We start from the raw sequence: 25,442 nt of genomic DNA on the forward strand, positions 1-25,442 counted from the left end.
GAGCTGTGCTGTATAATCAATAGCCACTAGCTACAATGTAGCTCTTGAACACTGCAAATGCAAAATACACACAAGATTTTGAAAACTTAGTTTGAGAAAAGAATGTCAAATATTTCGTCAAGAATTCTATACTGATTACATGTTGAAAGGATAATATTTTGGATATTTGGATTAAATAGAAAAAATTTAGCCCAATAAAAATGACATGTGTGGCTTGCGTCACACTTCAGTTGGACAGCACGGCATTAGAGGATAGGAGATGGTGCTTTTGTTTGAGTAAATAAAAGGTAATATTGGTTCATTCGCCCCAAATTTACTAAGCACCTGCAGAGTTGCCTGCATGCAGACTTCTCACTAAACCAATTTTAAATGAAATCATTTTATACCTATTTTAAAATCAAATAGGCAATTATCCCAGTAAATTTCTAAACCATAATTATCAGTATTTTGGAATACACTGGTCAAATGAAAAGAATACACACACACACATTAAGGAGAGAAACTTCAAATGCCCTCAAGATTTTTTAATTTAGAGCTGATATTTCAAAGTTAGACTTCACCATTAGAAACCAGCTGACAAGTCTTCCACCTTCCTTGAAGTAACTCTTCTCTGATTCCCTTTTCTCAATCTTGAGTTCCTAGATCTCATTCCAAGTTTTTCAATCTTTATATCTTCAGTGGGACCTACTTCGCTCAAAACAGCATTGGTGTAGGGATGCTGATAGAGAAAAGTCCATCTAGAAGTACAGGTTCAGCAATTCGTGTTAACGTTCCTATGCCTCAGCTCCCTTATCTTAAGATGGCAACCTACTTCATGAGGAAATCCGATCTTTCATGTTCCAGGAATCAAATCTGTCACGGTTTTGCCTCTTTAGGACTTCTTCTTGCTTATCCCAAAGGTTTTCCAACTTAAGATACATGAGGGTATGGCTGGCTTTTTTCAGAATCAACTTATCTTGGCAAAATTCTTAGGATTTTCCTTTCCTGAACATTTAATAATCATATAAATGCTTAGTTTATTGGTGATGCCAGCAGAGTAAATCACTTATCTTAAATTTCTACATAACATACATACTAAATCTTCCCCAAAACCTACGTACAGAAGGCATTTAAAGAGGAAAACTAAAGATCAAATGTAAATGGAACCATAAAGAAGAAACTCTATATGTAGACTTTATATTCTTTCAGACAGACTATGATTGGAAATATAACATTATGGTGAAGAAATATAACATTATAATTTACAAAAGGCAAATGTGAAAAGTGTTATGAAACATATTTAGTTTTTCAATTAGTAAGGAGGTCAAGAAGTAGAGTTAAAAGGAATCACCTTTGCTTTAGAAGCACACGTCAAGAGACCATGGCATGAATTTATAAAGAATTCCCCTTCAAATCATTTAACAAATTCCTCCCAAAGGGATTGAGATCAATATCAGTCTCACCTCCACCCAACAGCTAATTTTTACTAGGTAATTTTTATGTTTTGTTTTTAGTTGGACTGAGTGAGATTTCTCACATGGGTCAAAACCATAAGTGACAGCGGCTGAGTCTTTAATGCTCATTTTCTTCACAACAGCAAAGAGCTGATTTGAATTTGGAAAATATAAGACAATTTCATAAAACTTTAATTTTACAAAAGATCATTTTTATTTATTGGGGAAAATATTTATAGTCATTAATTTACATATTTTAAAAATAATGGAAATTTCTATACATCTGAACTATAATTAATATCTAAATATTCTCTTTGCCTTAGAAGTTTTAAAGGTATTACAAGGATGAGATTTTAAAGAAACATTACTGTGTTTATATAATTGAAAGAATTTCAAAAAACCCATGAAGTTTCCTTACCTTGCACTCATAGAGAACACACACTCCAGAAGAGGAATAGACCGTATTTCTTTCTCCTTCAAAGTAGGTTCGTCCTTGAAATTGGCATATTGCTTTGGAATAAAAAATACGTATATGTTTATTTTTTATTAGGAAAAATAGTTTAGAGGTGTTCAGATCATTTTGCAACAATATTTCACATGTTCTTATGCCTTTTCGAGGTGTTTGAGTAACTACAAACCTAAATTCAATCTAGCATAAGGCACATGTGGGCTCGAGTAATTATCACGCCCACTACATTCAGAGAGTCAAATCAAGTACAAGAAGGAATAGGGGCAATGGTAAGTCAGATCTAGACTCTGGAAAAGGAGTGCCAGTAAGCAGACTCTCAGCCAGTCATTTGCCTCCTTGGTGATGTCCCACTTAGGGCATATTAAGCAGGTGCTTAGGGCAGCTACAAATCAGGGGCACCATAAATATGAGAAAAGTTCATTTTTTATATACCATTACAGAATTTTAAAATAGAAAATTAGAAAGAAGCTATGTTAGCTTCAGCACATATATGTGAATTTTATGTTTTATGGGTTAATATTATTTTATTTGTAAGTACACATGGGTTAGGGCACCCTATTTAGGATGTTGAAAGGTCTTAATCTGGGCCCGCCTTGCTTCCATCACAATTAAATAAAATTTTAAAGTAAAACTCCAGATTTGATGGGGAAAACATACTTTTAATTAGTGAGAATGCACAGAAAGTATCAAATCATTTTGGAGACTCTCAAAATATTTACAATTCACACAAACGTTTAGCCAATGGAAATTGTTTGCTTGTTTTGAAATGAATATTTCACACTATCCATGTTGACTCATCACCTAAACAGAGACAGATGCACCCCCTGAAGCTACGGAGACTTAACCTTCAGGATCCTTCTCTGGCTTAGACCCCTAAGACTCTGAACTAACTTTTGTCTTCATAATTTTGTATTGTTTCTCTTTGAAAGGGCAACTCAATATTGTAGACATTTTGGAGCTCCAGAACACCTAGATCACCCCAAGCTAATTACTTTCAAAGGCCAGTGGACGTGACCGTCTGATAGGAAAAGATTCAGGCAATGTGTTGGCTCTATTTACTAAATCCAATTTTTAATATTAACAACACGGATTTTACAAAATGGATGTGTACATTTCCTTTTAATTCCATTGCATGAATTAGAAGAAAATCTTTCCCTCTTCAGAATTTACATATTCCCACTACCTTCTAAAGTATTAAGTTACCTATAATAATCTGTAACAAAGAAATTAGACATACTTTTATCAGTATTGAACATATACATGATTGTACAAATATTCATATTTAAAGTGCAACCCAACTTTCATCTTCGCTGAAAAATTAACTGATTATTTAGAAGCTGCACATTTAAATAATGGAAAGCATGCACATTTTTAAAATGCCGTCCTTCAACTGATCTCCTTACTCGGCTTTTACTAACAAATTTCACTACATAATCTATATCACTGGCAAATTGATTTCAAAGTTTTGGCACTTTCTGGAAAAGAATTCAACTTACTGGCGTAAATTATATTACTTAAAAGCTGGCTGAAGCTTGCTCACTCATGAATATTCAAAATTAAACTACAGACTTGTCAGTTGCATCCCATCTATCATATTATGAATTAAAACAGCATGTGCATTGACTTCATGAATCTGATTGATTGTAAAACATCTCTCTCCGTAATTTTTGAGTGTGCTTTTCTTTTCTTATGAGATCCAACAACCTCAAAAAACCAAGATCTGGCATATTGCATATTCAATTATACTTAATAAGAGACACATTTTAGAAGATAATGAGAATAAATAAAACCTTCTTACATTCAGCACCTGCCATTTAAAGGTTTCTAAGCCTATTATATGACTTGGTAACTCCAGTCTATTCAAGTACAAGGGTAAGTTGTAGAAAAAAACTGAAGCTCCAAATCTTTCTTAGAACAGAGGGAAAAGGAAGAAGTGTAAAAAAGACAAGGGTAAATTCTCCTTAAGCAGAGTCTTATGATAATTTAATATACAGGCAGAGCAGATGGACCTTCTGTTCTAAACACTTAATTCAAAAGACTCAAATAGGCAACTAGTGGGACAATAGGGCACCAAATGGAGCTTGGCAGAGGGAGAAAGCACAAAAAAGAATGAGAGCACAATTGTTTCATTTCCTTTCAAGCAATGAGCACAAACAGGGGGAACTTGGCTTAGGGAGAACCCAACGTGAGTGATTTTTGCTTCGTTTCTTTTTCTGATCAGTTGCTGTGATTCTCCCTAATTCTGAGGTTTACCCCAAATACCTAATAATGCCATCAGGGTGTGCCTTCCCTAGGCTCATTAGGGGAAAAATGTTAAAAAACTCAGAAAATCTATAATCATTCCAAAAAATACTGCAAGGAATCCTAAAAATACCATTAGAATGGCTCTGGGGCTTAGGAGCAGATTGAAGGAGCAAAAGTCATATTAATTTATTAATCTATTTAACAAACATGTGCTGAGATCATACTACATGCCAGGTAGTCTGCTAAGTACCAGGATTCAAAGATGAATGGTACATGACACATGTCCTCACCATTTAGTAGAATTACCATCACCATTAGACAGACTCATACACAACTAAGGACAGTAAGAGCCAAACTGAAGTGGTATAATTGAGAAATTCGTAATTTATATGTAAACACAGGAGACTGAGTGGTGAACTTATGGAAAGGGAAAACTGGATCAAAGCTGAAGAAACAAAGGCTGGTGAAAGACCCAGACTCCGGCAACAGCAGGAAGCTATCATCACCCCAGGGCTAAGGAACAGGGACGGGAAATGGTTCTACCGGAACCCAGTGTGAGCTAGAGTTACGGGGAAGAGGCTGCCTAGGGGTAGCTGCACTCAGAAGAGACACAGCTACTGCCAGAAGCACAGCCTGGTGCAGGGAAGAAACATGGCCAACTCTCTCTCCTCCTGTCTGCCAATTTCCTGCCACTGCCTCTCATTGGCAAACCCTGTGCAAAGCCAATTGGCCAGGACAGCAGGGTGGGACAGTATGCAGAAGTCAGGCTCCTGGGGCACAGAGGGCAGAGGAGAGAGAATGGAACTGGGAGGGTGGAGTGCCCAGGAAGAAGAATGAGCACCCAGCACAGGTGGCTTTCATATTTCATTTTAAACCATGAAAAGGACTAGTTTACTATAAGGATAGGGTGCTTAGAAGGACAAGAGAGAGTAGAACAGAGAACAAATAAATTTTGAAGAGGGAAAAGAGAGACATTTTAAAATTGCAGATCCACTTTAAGAAAAAATCCAAATAACTTATCAAAATGAGGTGCATAGGCAAGCAGAAGGCAAGATGAAGAAACTGAGTTCTGCAGAGGTAGAGTGTCAAAACAGAAGGCCCAGGCCCTGATTTTTACCATGGCCAGCCCTTGCAGGTATCAGGGATAAAACCTCAGGGATAATAATAATCACCGTGCCTACCACAATACTGAAAGAAAGTCTCTGGAATTCCCTAACCAAAATGTACGTGCCTGCTTACCCTTCCCCAGCAGAGTACATAGTAGATGAAATCACTTTCTCAACAAAACAACAAAGAAATAATCACTTTGCTGGACTGATTTCTTTGTTAATTCAATTATATTTCCATGTTCGTAGTCAGAGGCTTCATTTCTTTCCTAATTTTGGGTGTGTGTGTGTGTTTGTGTGTGTGTAGATATACACACAGCATTGTTTCTTGTAACAAACCTTGGCCCCAAATCATTTACCAGCTTAAAGCAGAAATATATCAACCGGGCTGCATTTTCAAAGATCTATGCTAAGTGATTTATTGAGTAAATTATAAGTATATATTTTAAGACAGGAAGTTTCTAGGAAGAGGGATAGTCATTCATTCACACAGGCTTACCACTTTGCAGACTAAAAAGATGGGCCCTCATGAAGTCAGACTAACCTGGAGCATTACAGCTGCTCTTAAGTTATTAATATCAACCACTGTCAAATGCATATTTATTGTGACTCTGGTATGCTGTTTGCATAACTCCAGGGGGTGCCATTCACATCATGGTCTGTGTGAATTACGTCCACCAGAACTGTCCAGTGCACAGCCTGTTCAGCCACAGGTGGAGACATTAATTAGAATGTGGGGAAATTCAATAGGATGATATGACAATTGGTATATGTTTTACCAAGGCTATATCAAACATCACTAATTACATAGTTACTACCCCCATAATTATGAGAGAAACTGCGAAAGCAATTAATGAGAATTATTTTCACTTCATTTCCCCCCCATTTTAACAATTAACAAGAAATAAGAAGACAGAAACTAGTACAATGCAAATTTGAAAGTCATCAGTTATAAAAAAATGAGAAGTAATTTATACCACAGATTGACAAATGGATACGCGAAAGAAATCAGTAAAACTCCTAAGTCCTAAACTACACATTAAAATCCTGATTTACTGGTCATTAGTACAGAGATAGAAAATTCAGATCCTTCTAATGAGATTTAAAACAATTTCTGCAAACTTTTGCAGAAAGGATTATCCAAATCTAAAAATATTTTAGAATATAAAGCAAAAGAACTTTATACACACAAAAGTTTCACTTTCTACACCTTTCCTCACTCACTATATTTAGCTTTTCCTTTTTACTACTAGATTGGAAATACATGAGTCTACTTTAATCTTTCCAATTGGTATCAACACCTTTAAAAATTACCAAACACAAATTAAAAGTTACAGATACTGTGGAGAAAACAAGTATAACTCACTGAGGTGAGAAATGGGATTTAGAGTTTCTTTAAAATTCTCTTTGAAAATACCAGGTATCAATGATCTTTAGATTGTTTAAGCTGTCTGTTCTGGGTAGAGTTGTGGCTTTTACGTTGTTCTTTGGAATTCTGATTTCCTTTGGGAGGGCTCTTAAAAATCCCATGTACAATGGCAGTTATTTCATTCTGAGCCAACATCAGAGAATTTGTTAGTGATACACAAATCAAAGCTGTTGGATGAGAAAATATCTCATAAACTGTAATTACATATATTTGTATTTTTATTTTAGTTTTTAGAAAAGAATGTATAATAAATGCATTCATGAGGCAGGCTAACATTCTGTGGAGTCAAACAAAAATTTTAAAAGTGTTTCACTATTCTTAAAAGACTCCAATCAGCGGTGCTGCTATTTACCCAGCCCACAATCTTTTCCGTAATCTAGACTCACTTGGAGTCAGTTCTTAACAATACGGTTGTAATAAGAGCCTTGAGCACTAACTGCAATAAATTAATTTTTCCCTCTTCTGCAATGCTTAAATCTCCATTAGAGCACTGAACACATTTTTCCTTTTCTCTAGTTAGTTGTACACCTTTTTATCTTTTCTGCACGAGGACAAGGACAGTGCAGTGTCTTATTTGTCTCTGGATCTTATTCAGCACCCAGCATGGACCCTGCATAATAAACTCTAAAGGTTTGCTGAATTTTTTGGTAAGTTTTCTTCCAGCTTGCTGTTTGATGAAAGCCTAAAAATGAGTCAACTGGATCGCTCTGATCTTCATGTTTTCCTTTAGATTTGACCTTATCCTTTGATTTTGCCTCTTCTAATAAAGGTTCCATAAATTGGGCCCCACAGAAATATTTTGCCCTTTCTGTAAAATGGCAGCTTCTTTCCACTGGCGTAGAGCTAACGCTCCTGAAATGTGAGCTACTCTGTCTACAAGTTAATGAAAAAGTAGCTAGCTACTGAAGTAGCAGTAACTTCTTAACATGAATAATACAAGGTAACATGTACAAGGGAAGTCAGCTTGAACAATTTGATGACAAAACTTTCTCCTCCTCCTACATAAATCAGCTTTTATGAGTCAAAGCTATTTCAAATGATCACAATTTCAGTGTTTAAATAATCCACAAATTCATTAATGCATGATTGCTTCCTTTAACTAAATCTCATTAATTGTTTGGGAATTTAGTTGTTTACAAAACTAATATTAGAGTTTCGGAAATGAGATCATGAGAGGGGGCATGCAATCCTCCTTTCCTATTTTATCTATATCCTGTCCTTGGGTTTCTAAAGGACCAAAGTGTGCCTCTCGTAGGGGGCCGTAATTTAGGTCAGTAGCCTATTTTTCCAAAAACAGAACAGGCCCTCAAACACCATAAATCTAGCAGTAGTGAGGGGTTAGGAGGCAAAGGAGGATAAAAATAACTTCCAGAACAGAGTAAGAGCAAAAATTCTAACACCCTGTCCAGATCAACCTTTGGGTTAGAGGGGCTATACATACTGGGAGAACCAGAAGTGGATATTTAGAGGATAGCAGAAAAAAAGCCAAGTCTACAGCTGGAAGGAGAGATTCAGCACTTCTGCCCCTAATTTAATTTTACCCATTTAAATTGCGACTGACATATTCTGAAATTCTTTTCATTTAGCTAGCTTTCCATCCCCAGCTTTATTCTTGATCCTGGCTCATATACCATAGAACGGAGTCTTTAAAAAAGACAATGTAATCAATTCAGCTTGTCCCCTGGGTGCAAGAAAAATAAATTTAATGAGTGGAGGTAAAGATTTGGAGAAAAATAGTATATTGGCACCAATACATGAATACTGTTAAAGTAACAGAACATGAACACACATGAAACAACAGGTTTTATCACTTTACAAAGAAAATATAATGCATGATATAATAAGCAAAAGTTCACACACTGTCAATTTCAAAGCCAGAGCTAGAATTCATCTGGCAGTCCTTCGATGCATCTTTTCTTACCACTAAAAATCCAGCGAACTCAGTCAAAACTTGAACACCTAATCTTTGGATTAACTTTGTGGAACGTTTTTTCCAAAATGACTGGCACCTTTTAGATATATGTTGTTTTGATATTATAGTGAAGGTGTTGAACATAAAATGCTTTATGAACTAAAGCGTGATCCTTTTCACTATAAACCACACATCAGTGCTCAATTCAGAGATTACAAGTAAAGGCCCTGAAACAGTGGCTGTGTACTCTTGAGTACACACAGAACAAAGAAGAGGGAATGTATTCAGCGTAGCTCTCTCAGGAGGACATACTTTAAATGCACTTTCCTGAGAGGTATATTAATAACTCCTCCTATTACGCAAAGAATATGAGCGAAGGGAAGAGCAGAAGCACAGGTGAAAGGGAGCCAGCTCTGCATAGAACAAGACATGCAGAAGAGACAGCACGATGAGGAGGGAAGAGAGAGCAGAGGACGCAGCAGGAGACAGAAAAATTAAAACATATACTTGAGATGGGGCAGGAGAAAGGAAAGCAGAAAGCAACAAAAGGACAAACAGGAGAAGCAAAATAACTTTACAGGCTTGCAGCGAGAGTGGCAGACCTGGTGGAAATGAGCAGCATTTACAAGAACCTACTGTCCACCAGGCGCTGTCCTAGGAAGGCGCCTTCCTGCCTTCAAGGAACATTCAGCCTAGCACAGGAAACACATGAGTACAAGCACAGGGAACTCCAGACAACTCGGAAGCAGTGTGGGCACAGAAAGGATGAAAAAGTCTTACAAGGGTAGAGGGGCAAATGTTTCACAGAGGAGCATTTGAAAATGAGCACTACAGAAAATACGCTTTAATGTGATTTAAATCAGGGAAAGAGTACTCATGATATATTCAGAGCAGAGATAAAACAATCATCATAATAATATACTTGGTACCCAGGTCCTAAAGAACATCTAGACAAGACACCTATATAAGCTGGAACTAATTTATTATAGATTGGTTTTCTAGCCAATTTATATGCTCCCAACCTAGTGGGCCAACAGCTGTCAACTGTGTATGCATATTAAAATCACTTGAAGAACATTTAACACTCTCTCTGCCCCCAGCTGCATGGAAGACCACTTAATAAGAATCTCTGGGGGCCAGCCTGTGGCCGAGTGGTTAAGTTCGCGCGCTCCACTTTGGCGACCCAGGGTTTCACCAGTTCGGATCCTGGGCGTGGACATGGCACTGCTCATCAAGCCACGCTGAGGCAGCGTCCCACATACCACAACTAGAAGGACCCACAACTAAAATATACAACTATGTACCGGGGAGCTTTGGGGAGAAAAAGGAAAAATAAAATCCTTAAAAAAAAAAAAAAAGAGTCTCTGAGGATAGGACCCCAGCCTTTTTATTCTTTAAACCTAAGTACAGCTAAGCTTGAAAACTATTTTACTATGCAAAGAAATGATCTAGGAAAAGGGAAAAATACAATTAACCTTAAAATGGAGACAGTTATATAGATATTCAGCAAAAGGAGGTTTTTTATCCTGTTATCTGGATAGGTATTTGGTCCATTGTTTTAAAAAAAATAAAAAGTGAGAAATCATAGACAACAATAAATATGTACCTTAGACATTTTAATTTAAAACTCACTAATCCACACGCATTCCACATTTTGAAGAACACTTCTCTTTAGTATAAATTCTTTGTGGTCTTGCTTATATAAATAAAACATAACACATTGCCTACAATTTCTAAGTTTTTGTAGTTTTTCTTTTAAGCAGAGTAAGATAGATACTCACGAAGCAATCTGAAGAGGGATCTTTCTAATCCTGTTTCCTTCCACATTTTACAGTTGTCTTACTGACATCTAATTCAAGAGTATATTTTTTAGCAGCTTATCAGCCTTTTCCAAAGCACTCAACTTAATTTTTATTAAAAAAAAAGTATTTCTTTTCACATTCATATTTCACTGGTTTACATGTTATATATGTGCATGTAGTTATAACAATTCAATAATACTACGTTTACAAAACAAATACGACTGACATAAACAGGGTTAGGAACAGACACCTACCTCTTGGTTAGCATGCAAATCATGTCGTGGGAGTGTAAGAGTACAAGCTTAGCCTCAAGTTCAGCTGATACTTTTTTTCTTAACAAAGGCAATGGAAATTGTAGAAGAGTGCTTCTCAAATTCCCTGGGATCTTATTTAAATAAAGACTCTGATTAGACCTGGACAGGGGGGACTGAGATTCTGCATGTGTAGCCAGCTCCCAGTGATATGGATGCTGCTGGTCCAGCGATCACACTTTGTGTGGCAAAGTTGTAGATCACTGATTATTAACCCTGCTTGCACATAAGAATCATCCAGGGAGATTATTGAAAATACCAGTGTGGAACCAAGATTAATTAAATCAGAATCTTTACTAGAGGGGCCTAGGCATTGGTATTTTTTAAGAGTATCCAAGTTATTCCAATGTATGGCCAGTGTTGAGAATCACTGCTGTAGATTAACATAACTGGTCAATTTAGTGACTTTTTAATATAAATTTCCATCCTGCATAATATCAAGAGTGACTCACAAGATGTTACTATAAGAATCTGGCCAAAATTATTTTATTCTTATGCTATAGTTAAGGGTAACATCATAAACCTAAAGTTCTATTTCCAGTGGCTTCTTAACTTCTAAATCATTTACTTACATTTATAACTTCAAAAATTAATAGGAGGGGTCACACCGTGGCCGAGTGGTTGGGTTCACACCCTCCACTTCGGCAGCCCAGGGCTTCACTGGTTTGGATCCTGGGCGTGGACATGGCACCACTCCTCAGGCCATGTTGAGGTGGCGTCCCACATGCCACAACTAGAAGAACCCACAGCTAAAATATACAACTACGTACTGGGGGGATTTGAGGAGAAAAAACAACAACAAAAAATTAATAGGAGTGGGGCTGGCCCAGTGGCACAGCAGTTAAGTTTGCATGTTCTGCTTCGGCGGCCTGGGGTTCACCAGTTTGGATCCCAGGTGCGGACCTACGAACTACTTGTTAAGCCATGCTGTGGCAGGCATCCCACATATAAAGTAGAGGATGATGGGCACAGATGTTAGCTCAGGGCCAGTCTTCCTCAGCAAAAAGAGGAGGATTGGCAGCAGATGTTAGCTCAGGGCTAATCTTCCTCAAAAAAAAAAATAATAATAATTAATAGGAGTAATGGAAGTGGAGGCCAAGGGAGGGGAAGACAGGAGGTAAGAAGGAGAAAGAGAAAGAGAAGAACCATGTACACTGTAAGACTAGAGATTGAGCCTCATTAAGTACAGCTGTACTTGTATTTTGAGATAAAATATTTGTTGAAATACATCACTTTTCCTACTTTCAGACAATTTTCACCCTTAAGGGGCCAATTAAGTAAAAATTTTACAACTATACTAAATGAAACATTGAGGTTAAAATGTTAAACACATTAAGTCTAGAAATTATTAATAAATTAATTTAATTAAGAATTAAATTACCTCAAACTTAACATTTTTCATAATAATATGTCAAAATTTGATTATATTTCTCCCCCTAAAAGCCTCGAAATTAAGAAGTGAAAGGGCTTCCCATAATCTTTCATGTCTTTGAAGATACTATCATATGTATTGCTGTATTTCTCCTCACCTCCACTTATTAAGAAGAAATTACAGAAATGTTCATTCTCATCCTCTCACTCAGTAAATACTACCTGAGAGACTACTATATGCCAGACACTGTGCTCAGCGTTGGGGACAAAGTAGTGAGCAGAGAGATAAAGACCTTGCCCTCACAGAATCTGTATACAGGAGGATTCAAGGACAACTAACCAGGAAAATAAACAATAATAGCAGGTAAGTTACTGAATTATTAGGAGGCTATTTTGGATTTGATCAAGGAACACTTTGGATTGCTCAAGGAACACTTCTCTGAGGAGATGAAATTTTAGCTGAGACCAAAGGCTTAGAGGAGCTAATATGGGGAAGAATAATGCAAAAAAAATTCCAGGCAGAGGTGGAAATTAGCTTGGCTTATTTGAGAAACTGAGTGAACTCCAGCATGGAATTCTCTACTTATTTATTGTTACTGATTTCTTGCTTATTTGCATTTCAGTCAGATAGTATATACCCTGCATAATTTTAATTCTTTGAAATTTGCTGAGATGAGCTTTATGGACTGGTACATAATCAATATTTGTAAATGTTCCATGGGTGTTTAAAGGAATATGTAAAGTGCACTTTGGGAGCATAATGGTCCATGTGTTCATTAGGTTTGGATTGTTAATTACACTCAAGTGCTCTGTATCCTTAATGACTTTTTTGTGTGCTTGAATTCTGTCAATTACTGCCACTTCACTCTGACTATGGATTCATCTATTGCTCTCTGTAGTTCTGTCAATTTTGTTTCATATATGTTGAGGCTATATTATTAGATACATACAAATTGAAATTGCTATGTCTTCCTTGTGATTTGAAATTTTATCATTATGAAGTAACTCTAGTAATACTTTTTGCCTTAACGTCTACTTTATCTGACATGAATCAAGAGGAACCAACTTTCTTTTCCATGGGCTGTCTTTTACTGTTCTTTCAATTTTATCCTTTCTGTATCCTTATGTTTTAGATATGCATCTTTTAAACAAAACACAGCTAGATTTCATTAATTGTTTCAAAATATTTATCTGTTAAACTGGATCATTTAGTTCATTTACATTTTATTTTTTCATCATTCCATTTTCCCCTACACTCACTCAGTAAGACATTTTACTCCCTATTTTACTATAATGTTATTGTTGTATATTTTAATTCCATATATTCTTAAATAAGATATTATGAGAATGATGATAATTTTGTCTTATTCTATCAATATTCATTTAGATTTACTCACTATGTACTTCAGTTTTTTGAGCTTTCTATTTTTTTGAAAGATTTTTACCTTACTTCATTCTTGAAAGTTATTAAGTATATAATTCCAGGTCAGAAGTATTTCATACATACATATATATATATATATACAAATATAAATATAAATAATCATTTCCCTCCCCTCTGGCTTTAACTATTGTTGTTGAAAAGTCAGTGTGCACAATACTGAAGGAGAAGAACAAAGTTAGAGAACTGATGGTACCTGACTTCAAGACTTACCATAAACCTAGAGTAATCAAGACAGAGTGATATTGACAAAGAAAAACAAATAGACAAATAGGTCAATGGTACAGAATAGAGTGTCCAGAAATAGACCCCCATAAATATAGTCAACTGATCTTTGACAAAGAAGCAAAGACAATAACATGAAGCAAAGACAGTCTCTTCAACAAACGCTGCTGGAACAAATGGACATGCATGTGCAAAAAATGAATTTTGACATAGACCTTACATCCTTCACAAAAATTAACTCAAAATGGATCATAAACCTAAATATAAAATGCAAAACTATAAAACTCCTAGAAGATAACATAGGAGAAAACCTAGATGACCTTGACGCCTTTTAAGATCCAACACCAAAGTTAAGATCCATGAAGGAAATAATTGATAAGCTTGGCTTTATTAAAATTAAAAGCTTCTGAACTGCAAAAGACAATGTTAAGAAAATTAGCAGACAAGGTACAGACTGGGAGAAAATATTTGCAAGAGACACATCTGATGAAGAACTGTTATCCAAAATATACAAAGAACTCTTAAAATAAGACAACAATAAGCAAACAATCCAATTTAAAAGCGAGCTAAATACCTTAACAGACATATCATTAAAGAAGATATACAGATGTCAAATAAACATACGAAAAAATGCTCCACATCATATGTCATCAGAGAAGTGCAAATTAAAACAACAATGAAATACCACTAAACACCTATTAGAATGGCCAGGATCCAGAACACTGATAGCACCAAATGCTGGAGAGAATGTGGAGCAACAGGAACTCTCATGTGTTGCTGGTTGGAATGCCAAGTGGTACAGCCACTTTGGAAGACAGCTGGGTAGTTTCTAACAAAATTAAACACACTCTTACCATAGGATCAAGCAACCACTCTCCTTAGCATCTACCCAAAGTAGTTGAAAACTATGTTCACACAAAAATCTGTACATGGCTGTTTGTAGCAGCTTTACGCATAATTGCCAAAACTTGGAAGCCACGAAGATGTCTTTGAGTAAGTCCATGTGGCACACCCGGACAACAGAACATTATTCAGCGCTACAAATAAATCAGCTATCAAGCCATGAAAAGACATGCAGGAACCCTAAATGCATATTAATAAGTGAAAGAAACCAATCTTAAAAGGCTACATACTATATGATTCCAAATATATGACATTCTGGGAAAGGCAAAATTATGGAGACAATAAAAAGATCAGTAGTTACCAGGGATTGGTGGAGGACAGATGAACAGGCACAATACTGAGGATTTTTAAGACAGTGAAAATGCTCTGTATGATATTATAATGATGGATATATGGCATACATTTGTCCAAACCAATAGAATGTACAACACCAAGAGTGCCAAAAGTGAACCCTAAGGTAAACTATGGACTTTGGGTATTTATGACGTGTCAGTGTAGGCTCATCCTTGGTAACAAATGTATAATTCTGGTGAGTGATGTTGATAATGGGAGAGGCTATGCATGTGTGGAGGCATGAGGTATATGGGAAATTGCTCTACCTTCCTTCTCAGTTTGGTTGTGAACCTAAAACTGTTCTAAAACAAAAATGTCTAAAACAAAAGTCAGCGTGATCCATCTATTCATTACTCCTTTGAAGGTAATATTGTCATTGACTCCTTTTCAGGGTTTTTTCTATGTCTTCGATTTTCTAAAGTTTCACTATATTGTGTCTAGATGAGGATTTACGTTTATTTACCTTTCACGGTATTCACTAGGGTATTTGAATCTGCAGATTTGTGTCTTATATCAGTTTCAGAAAATTCTCAACTATTTTCCTCTCCTCTCCTTTTGGAACTCAGATGAAATGTATATTAAACATCCTCCTACATCCTCCCTATCCTCTTCCTTCTCTTTGGTATATTCCATCTCTTTTTAAGTTTTTGTTCTGACCTCTGAATAATTTCTTATGACCTATTTTCAAGTTCACTAATTCTCTATGTATCTCTGTCCACTCTGCTGATAAATCCATCCACTGAGGCTGTATTTTTTCCCCAGTTATTTTATTTTTCATTTTTAGAGTTTCTGTTTCTTTTTCTTCAAACTACCCATCTCATGTTTTCCTGTTCCCTGAAGATAAACCTAGACTCATCATGTTATTTCTTCAAACAGAATCATCATACTTGTATTGTATTAAATGTTGGTTAATTCTAACCTGACATCTTTTCAGTCTATTTCTGTTGTCTGTTGTTTTTGCCAGTTCTCATTCTTAGTGTTTTGTTTCCTTAGGTATCTAGCAGTACTTGAAAAAAATATTTCTAAGAATATCTTGAAGTGTGGGATGAAAGTAGATTACCCCAGCAAGGAGGTTCATTTTCTTTTGCCAAGTGCATAACACACAACCTTAAACTAAATGCAAGGCTTGAGGTCCCCTGAACAAGCTAGATGACTGCAACTCAAGCTTCAGGTCCTGAAGGTACAGCCTTTTGGAATACCTGTTCATTGTGATGAGGGTCCTCTGTATATTCTCAGCTTATAAAGTTGCTGGGCTTTTATTTCTGTCCCCTTTGCCCCATAAGGCTATAAAAAGGAGAGGTCTTGGGGTCAGCCTGGTGGCATAGTGGTTAAGTTGGCATGCTCTGCTTGGGTGGCCCAGGGTTCACTGATTCAGATCCTGGGTGCAGACCTGCAGACCATTCATCAAGCCATGCCCTGGTGGCATCCCACATACAAGAACTAGAAGGATCTATAACTAGGATATACAACTATGTACTGGGGCTTTTGGGAGGGAAAAAAAGGAGGAAGACTGGCAACAGATTGGCTCAGGGCCAATCTTCCTCACCAAAAAGCATATCTTAGGAAAAAAAAAGAAAAAGCAGCCAAAATTTTTTTTTTAATTAAAAAAATGAAAGGTCATATTTTCCAGGATTGAACAAAGACCCTCTTAGCCAAAGGAACTTCACTGACTGTTTATTTCACTGTGCTCCCTTCTTTGGACTTCTCTTCATTTTTGGTCTGGCAATTTCTTGCTATTTATTTTCAACTTTTTGATGTCTCAAATTTTTTGAAAATATTTTTATCCTCCTTTCTTAGTTGCTTTCAGAAATGGTTGATTCAAATAACTTAGTCTTCCTTTACCCAAAATAGGAAATTCCATTCTCAGCTTTCATCTTTTTGATTGAAAATAGAAGAGTAAAAACACTCTGTTGATGAAAACTAAGAAACTCTAAAGTTCAGATTAATTAATAACAAAAGTTTAAGTCAACCAAATTGAAAACAAGCATTCAATTCAAACAAACAAATAAAAACAGGTAACTCTATTAAGAGTTGCTAAAACAAAAAAATTCTTGACTCCCATAGAGGCCATACTACATAGAAATTACAAAGCAAAAACTAAGATTCTAGAGTTTCTTAATTATTCTAGATACTTAAGTATCTAAATACTTAAGTATCTAAATATTCTAGATATTTTCTTAATTAACCCAGTCTTTGCTAGCATGCGGCTCTGAAAAATTTAACAGTAGGCAAAGAGAAACCAGAAAAGAAGTTACCCCCAAATGTCTACTACCAGAAATTAGTCCAGACTAAATGTCATTAGACAATCTGAACTTTTAAATTATTTATTCTTATTTGTAATATTTTGCAAAGGATATTTAAAAATACAAATTTTTTTTTTGAGGAAGAATAGCCCTGAGCTAACTACTGCCAGTCCTCCTCTTTTTTGCTGAGGAAGACTGGCCCTGAGCTAACATCTGTGTCCATCATCCTCTACTTTATATGTGGGATGTCTGCCACAGCATGGCTTGACAAAGTAGTTCGTAGGTCCACACCTGGCGAATCCCGGGCAGCCTAGAAGCGGAACATGCGAACTTAACCACTGTGCCACCAGGCCAGCCGCTAAAAATACAATTTTATATACAAATTACAGTTATAGAGGGGCTGGCCCCGTGGCCGAGTGGTTAAGTTTGCGCACTCCATTGCAGGTGGCCCAGTGTTTCGTTGGTTCGAATCCTGGGCGCGGACATGGCACTGCTCATCAAACCACGCTGAGGTGGCATCCCACATGCCACAACTAGAAGGACCCACAACAAAGAATATACAACTATGTACCGGGGAGCTTTGGGGAGAAAAAGGAAAAAAAATAATAAAATCTTTAAAAAAAAGATTACAGTTATAGAATCAGCAAAGTTCTGATTTACACTTAGTCTCCACCTCCATGAAGTTAAAAGGAAAATGATACCTAGTGTTATACTGACTTCAAACTGATCTATGCAAGGATAAAGCTAATTTTTATTAAAAGTAAAAGAAAATTTCCCTAATTTATTTTATAAATTTATGCATTCAAATTACTATCATAATGTAAATACTCTCAGACCCTCCAGCCATTGACCAGATTTACTGTCATGCTTTATTTTTAATGGTATAATTACCTAAAATTGAAGGATTATTTTTCAGTTATTCAAACTTTTATCAAAATACTTATAGCTAACAATATTTTTCTTTATTCTGTGAAAAAAATATGAAAAATTCTAAATAAATACACTGTACTCTACTAAAATTAGTTCTTTTCTAACATTTCAGAGTGCAATTGCTTCATTTAATATAAGCATACCCACTTTTTGAATATTTTATTTTACTCTAAGTCTCCCATGTGTAGCTGCTAAATATCTATTTTCTTGGTCATGCATAATTGATCAGAATACAGCAATACTGGCCATTGTAATAATTGGAACAATCAAACAGTGTCAACTAGCACACATTTAGCTCACAATCAATGATTAGTTATAATAACAAAACACCTGTTTGTTCTTTTGTTGATAAAATGATGCCTCTTCAATAGGCAGATGGTATTTGTTTGACTACTCTTTCCATAGTCCTTTCCAATTTTTCATGCAAGACACCTCTAAGGATATTATTATTGTTATTTTAATTCCAAATCATCTCTTCTCCTGTAATTGTTTTTTGGCACATACCTCATATTGCTCTGTAATAACCCTCCAGATAAATACATGAATCTAGCACTTAGAGCATTGTTACCTGGCTGCATAACAATTTTGATCAATCTCCATCATTAAACGAATATTGGCCCACAGAGAATCATTCTTCCACTCTTTTGCTGGTTTTTATACGTGGGTTTTGCTCTTCATTAATTCCATATTGTCATTTAATTATTAAACTAAGTCTTCCTCTTCACCTCTGCTTATCCTCCCTCTGTATCCAACCAAGAGAGAATTCCTGCTCTCCAAGCCCTCACAATCTAATTAAAACACAAATACAAATGAAGACAAAGAGGACAAAAAGATGGCTACCAAGAAATGTGTGACCAACTACAAATTAACAAGATAAAAATATAGACCAGCTGCTGAGGGACTGAATAATGAAATCATAGGAACCAACTGCTGCTATTCAAGGAAGACCTCATAGCAAAGTACTGAAGTATTCAAATATGACCTTGGGGAACCCTTCACTGAATCTCCCAAATGAAAGAAGTTCTCCTCTACTCTATGGATCCACAGTACTTTCTATACACCTCTAAAATGGCATCCAGTATATTACATTGTAATCTGTTGCCCCTCACTGAACTGTGAAGTTATTGAGAAAAACACTGTATTACTGTGTTCATATCTCATCCATCTAGCTAAGTGCCTGGAACTTAAGGGTTTGTTCAATGAACTAAACAGTGCCATCTCCCATCTCTCTCCCACCCATGGACTATAATGATTCAAATACACTAGCATTAAAGTCCAACCCATTTTGGCTTGGAGGTCTTAATACTTGCTATTCCCTCTTTCTAGAATGGTCCCCCACCCATACACACACACACACACAAACACATACACACGTGCATACTCGTCCTTCTGATTTTAAATGGTACTTTTTTACAGAAGGCCTTTTTGAATTCCTGCATAAATTAAGTCCCAAGATTTGCTTCTCACAGCGCCTCATACTTTTTCTATGTTACTCTCAAGCAATTTGTAATCACATGTGTGCGTGTATGTATCCTAACCACAAAATCAAAGCACGAGATGAAAAATATAAACAAAAGCCTGTGGATTTTTTTTCAAAGGTGATTTCAGAGAAGAAAACTGAATATCCTTTATATATCTAAATGGTATGAAATATGGAGTTCCTAGAACATGTACAAATATCAAGATTAGAGTTTCTTTGGTCAAAATAGCTTGTAGTGGTCCTGAGAGTTGACTCAGTGTTGACAAACTATGACCCACAGGACAAATCCATCCACCACTCATTTTTGTACAGCTTGAGAGCTAATAATAGTGTTCACATCTCTAAATGGCTGGTGGAAAAAATCGAGAGACTAATAATATTTTATGATGTGAAAATTACATGAAATTCAAGTTTCAGTGTCAATAAACATGGTTTTATTGGAATATAGCCATGCTCATTCATTTACATATCATTTCTATGTAGAGTTTATATGCAAAGACAGAGTTAAGTGGCTGCAAAAGAGAATATGTGACCTGCAAAACCAAGAATAGTTATTGTCTGGCCCTTTATAGAAAACAATTTTCCAACCTTTATCCAAACTATTATTCTAGCCAAACGTGGTAATCCAATCCTCTTTGCTAACAACTAATTGAGTTATGGATAGGTGAGCCAATTCTGGCCAATGAACAATGAGAGGAAACCTGTAAGGAGACTTCTGGAGAAGATTTTCTTGGCCTTAAGAATGATAGACAGATAGAGAGAGCTGGTGTTTCCTTTACTCCTCGGGATGCATTTTACCTGGATGCAATTCCTGGAATTGTTATAATCATCTTGCTATGATCCCAAAGGCCAAGCCAACACACAAAGGAGGGTAGAAAAAAAGAGGCAAAGAGAGGCGGAGATGAGACCCTGGCATATTTTTCCCTGAGTTGCCCTGTCTGTGAACTGCTTCTTGTACGATATCATAAATTTTCCCTTTTTTTTCAGTCAATTTGCATCAGAGTTCTACATTCAAAGACATACACAGCTAAACCCAAAACTGTATGGCATGGTATTGGGCCACGAACAAGTGAAAAAAGAAAACTTGCTATAGCATTTAGTATAGGAAGGCATCTATACAGTTAAAAATGTGACACCAAAAGCTAACAAAAAGAGCCTAGAAGGGGAGGTGGTATGAAGTTTAGCAAAAGGCCAAATGGGAAAAACAATTTGTATATTTATATATTCATTCTAATGAACATGAACTAAATATTCTTTAGTTTTGGACTTAGTTTCTTCCATACCAGTTACCATTTGGCATGCAAGTGTCCCTCTGTGTATCAGAGGAAGATCTAAAATTCACACATGCCCCATTTTCCCACATGCGCCTTTGAATTTCAGAAAGAGGCAGGACACACCACAACATGGCATACTAGGAGGGCAGCTTGTGCCATGGCAATGGCACTTGGATGAGAGAGAGAATCTCTGATCCAGGACTGATATGGATAATCTATATGGTTATATAATAATAAAAAGTCATAGCAACAATAATAGCTAACACTTATATGGAGCTTATTATGTACCAGGCAATGTTTCAAAGTACTTTATATATGTTAACTCTAACTGTATCGATAAATCCTCTTGACTAAGCAAAGTCATTCAGATGGTAAGCAGCAATGCCAGGATTTAAAACCAGGTGGTCTTGCTCCAGAGCCCAGGCTTTTAATCAATATGTTATACTGTCCCTTATCTGACACTCAATTTTCTCATCTCTAAAACGAGGATTCTCCATCAGAGAAGCAATATACTCCACAAAATGTGGACAGAGTAAATTCTCAGTACTTAGTACCAGCAAAATATTAGAGGTCACAACAGTGTTTTTCACAAACTTTCATTTCATGGGCACATTTGTCAATACTGTCATCTTAGAATACAAATAATATTAACATTCATACATGCTAACAAGATAATATAATAAAATTGTTCCTTTCTACTTCTTTGTGTCTGAAATGTAGTCAAAAACAACAAAAAAATTCAGCTGTTTCACAGTAGATACACTTTCATAAATCATTGGTAAGAAAATTATTCTTCTCTACTGCTTAATCTTTATCGACAAGAAATCACTCCTTCTTTGGTGTTTCCTCATGATCCTATGTTTTATAGAAATAATCAAATTAAAGATATGTTCAACAGACTTTATTATCTCCTCTTTAACATCTAAACACTAAACGTTACTCATGCAAAGGAACCAAAATTAAATAAATCAGTACTGATATTATTATCTTCCCTATACCTATAATGTGGCTTAAAAGGGGTCATACAAAAGACTGCATGTTAAGAAATGCTTAGTTTCCATGGCACTCTAATTAAATAGAGCATACTTTGCTTATTGACTAGAATTGGAGACATCCAGCCAATGTAAACATTGGCTTACACAAATCACATTCTTCAAACTTGGACAGTATGAAAGCAATGAAAAGATTTACCTATTTACCAAATTAAAATGGTCAGAATTTAAGATCAGCTTTCCAAATTATGTATTCAAGCAATAAAATCAAATGCCAAAGAGGGAATATTAAAGGCAAGCAAAGAGAGAGGAGGAGACCAAAAAAACAATTAAAGGTAATACTACTTCACTTTATGGGATTTGTATAATGGTAAATTTGCACACACTCATAAATAATTTAGAGACGATGAAAGGCAAAATGACTCTGATAGAATCAGAGATCTCAGCATTAAATTAATATCACTCACGCCACATTAACCATGCATGATGAAATCAGTCCTCTCAATGAAAAGATGACTTCAAGAGGACTAACTCTGATATTGCGTTAGCACTGACAAGGATTTAAATCAAAGACTGACAGACAGTGAACCTCTTGAAGCTGCCTGTTACTTTAGTTCAGTCTCTCCCAACAGGTTTAGCTAAAGGCAAATTGCAAAAGAAATTTCCCTGGAAGATTTCAGTACAGCAGGAGCTACCGTAAAGGTGAGAAGATAAATAATGCATTATCAGCTCCTTTAAAAAATTATTTATTATGCATATTCAATATGTTTTCAATGTTATCTCCATTCCCCTCTACATTTCCTTACCCTTTTTCTCAACTCTACTGATATATGGGGAAAAAAAGGAAATATGTTTTTGTCATTGTCCTATTATTTTTGCTGATTCTGGTTTTTTGGGCCATTTTCCTTTCCTTCTTTCCTTTCTTTTCTTTCCCCAGTTAGGACATGTGTAGCACACATCAAAAGTTACTGCAGTGCTAAGGTGCATCGGCGGACACCTCTTCTTACTCACACAGGTTATGTCTTTTAATATTTCCATCCCCTACAGAAGAAACGATTTAGTAACCTCCTCAGAAGAGTGAGGAAGAATTAATGGCCTTTCAGGATCATTACGTGTATTTCCAAGATGCATTATGCTTAACTAACAACAGTGAGGCACTGCCCTCCTCACAGGTGCAGGAAAGGAGAGGGGAGCAGTGAGGGCATTCTTAGAACAACTGCAAATTGTGGTGGGAGAAGAGAAGTGACGCCATCATTCAGAATGTAGTGATGCGGAAAGGCAAACTGATGCCAAAAAAGAGAAATGGCCACAACGTGAGAAGCACGATCTTGCACACTATCAAAAACTTGTCACTTGGTGAGTATACATGGCACTGGAAAGGTGAGAAATATTCTCAAGCAACAAGATTATTACCACAAAAGACAGAAAGAGACTATATAAACCATGAAAATCAGCAGGAAACTACAAGGAAGAGAAAACGAGAAATTATAAAGGGGACTCCGAGGACACACACCAAACTCTGTGAAATGCGCGTTCCAAGAAAAGTCCTCTCTTCCACAAGGGGTTGGAATTAGAAAGGTGTCCTTTTTCACAGGAAAAGAAAGCCACCCAAAGGAGATTATTTTTCCTATTACATTTTTTCAAAAATAAAATTCAATTAACAAATGAAGATACTGCTGAAGATCAAATGAAAAGGGGAGGTATGTTCCTTTATAGCTTCTAGAGCAGATGGTGCTCAGAGAAGCCCATAATTACCTAGCAGAGCTAAGAGAGAAGAAGGTGAAATTCTATTAAAATTTCACATTAGGACAAATTATTTTGAGACTTTTATAAGGAGGTAGATATTTCCTAATACATTAATGCTGGAGGATTCACTGATAGGAAACAAGACGTTTTAGGGAGTTTATAAGCTTGTATGCTTTCATGTAACTATAATGCAAGCAACTCTAAAACGTCCATTTATTCTATTAAGAGGTGTGGATTACCAAGCCTGAAGGGCACTAATAGAAGATAATCAGAAATTTGCATTACCAGAAAATTCACTATATTCAGGTGAACATTACTCACGGAAAATGATTTCCTCTCAGTCCTTTCTCAGGGGCCACTCTCCTGGGAACCACGATAACAGCCAAAAGCAACATGGCTGACCAAAGAGTTCAGGCAAACCTACTTCTTTCTATTATGCTTCTATATATTCAGGCTGGCATACACCACACACATCCAGAGAAATAAGGCTTAATAACAAGTGCCAAAGTATTTTAAATGGAAAAATGAAGATAACAGGTTAAGAATGCAGTTAAGTTAGATAACTTAAGTGGAATTCTGCATTTGTAAAAGTGATCCAATATCAAAAGGAAATTATAACAAGAGTAATTATGAAAGGAAAGTGGGCGATATTTGTGTTCTTCCTAAAATACTACTAACAGGAGGAAAAATAAAAATCAGGATTTGGCAATAGCCTTCCAGTCTTAAAGTCAGAGAACAGAACAAAGCTCCCAAAAGGACCTCGCAGAGCAGATTAATTACTACAGAATTTCATAAAGAACTCAGTGAATGCTTAAGCAGGCTTCTTTGTAGGTCAAAGAGGACCAATCAGAAAATTGGGGTCATTAAGGGACGAGAGATAGGGTAATAGGAAATAAAATATAATTACAGAGTAAGTGAAAGGGGGAAGGAAGGAATAGCAGAAGTATTAATATTATTTTGGTTTCGGACAAACCACGTTTTCTTTAAAGACATTCAAAGACCAACTTAGATTTTTTTCCCATTCAATTGCATTTATTCTTTATATTCTATTTTAGATAGATATCCTCATGGCCTCAAGGGAGTGGCTCAGGTGCTAGAAGCATCTGAGCCTCTGAGATAACTATATTTCACATATATTTCGTTGAAAATTAGAAGCACACTATTTTCCTTCTTAAAATAATCATTAAAATTAGCTATTAGCTACACATATGTAATTTCAATTTTGTTTTCAAGAAACAAATCTGTAAAAGACAAACCAGAAACTATTGATGAGACTAAATATCTACATCTATGGCCAAGACATCATTTCATATTTTTCCTACATTTACGTTTGAGTCTATAATTCTTTATTTTTTAATCTATTTATTTATTTTTTCTTTTTGAGGAAGATCGACCCTGAGTTAACAGGGTCTGTTGCCAATCTTCCTCTTTTTTTTTTTTCCACAAAGCCCCAGTACACAGCTGTATATTCTAGTTGCAAGTCATTCTGGTTCTTCTATGAGGGACGCCACCACAGCATGGCTTGATGAGTGGTGCCAGGTCTGTGCCCAGGATCCAAACTGGCAAACCCCAGGCTGCCGAAGTGGAGCACATACACTTAACCACTCAGCCACGGGGCTAGCCCCTGAGTCTATAATTCTAAAGCTATATAAATTATGAAAACATTATTACTTCAACTTTTAAGCAATTTCTGCTTAACTTACTGAAATTTAAGGTTAAAATAATGAGTTCATCAAAATTTGAAATATGTAAACTTGTAATTTTACTGTAAAACTAAAAAATGAAATTATTGTAAGCT

The 25,442-nt window shown here is 36.1% G+C and overlaps 1 protein-coding gene across 6 annotated transcripts in view; it reads right to left on the reverse strand.

Moving 5' to 3' along the window:
* The window catches only part of NELL2 (neural EGFL like 2), a 362,368-nt gene that overhangs the window by 171,538 nt on the left and 165,388 nt on the right, over positions 1-25,442 (reverse strand). For all 6 annotated transcript variants that reach the window (XM_023643416.2, XM_070271280.1, XM_023643415.2 and 3 more), the window contains one exon: positions 1,852-1,943. In XM_023643416.2, coding sequence (XP_023499184.1) covers positions 1,852-1,943 — 92 coding nt within the window. The remainder of the gene's footprint in view (positions 1-1,851; positions 1,944-25,442) is intronic.

Source organism: Equus caballus, chromosome 6 (genome assembly GCF_041296265.1).
Source record: "Equus caballus isolate H_3958 breed thoroughbred chromosome 6, TB-T2T, whole genome shotgun sequence".
NCBI classification, from domain to species: domain Eukaryota; kingdom Metazoa; phylum Chordata; class Mammalia; order Perissodactyla; family Equidae; genus Equus; species Equus caballus.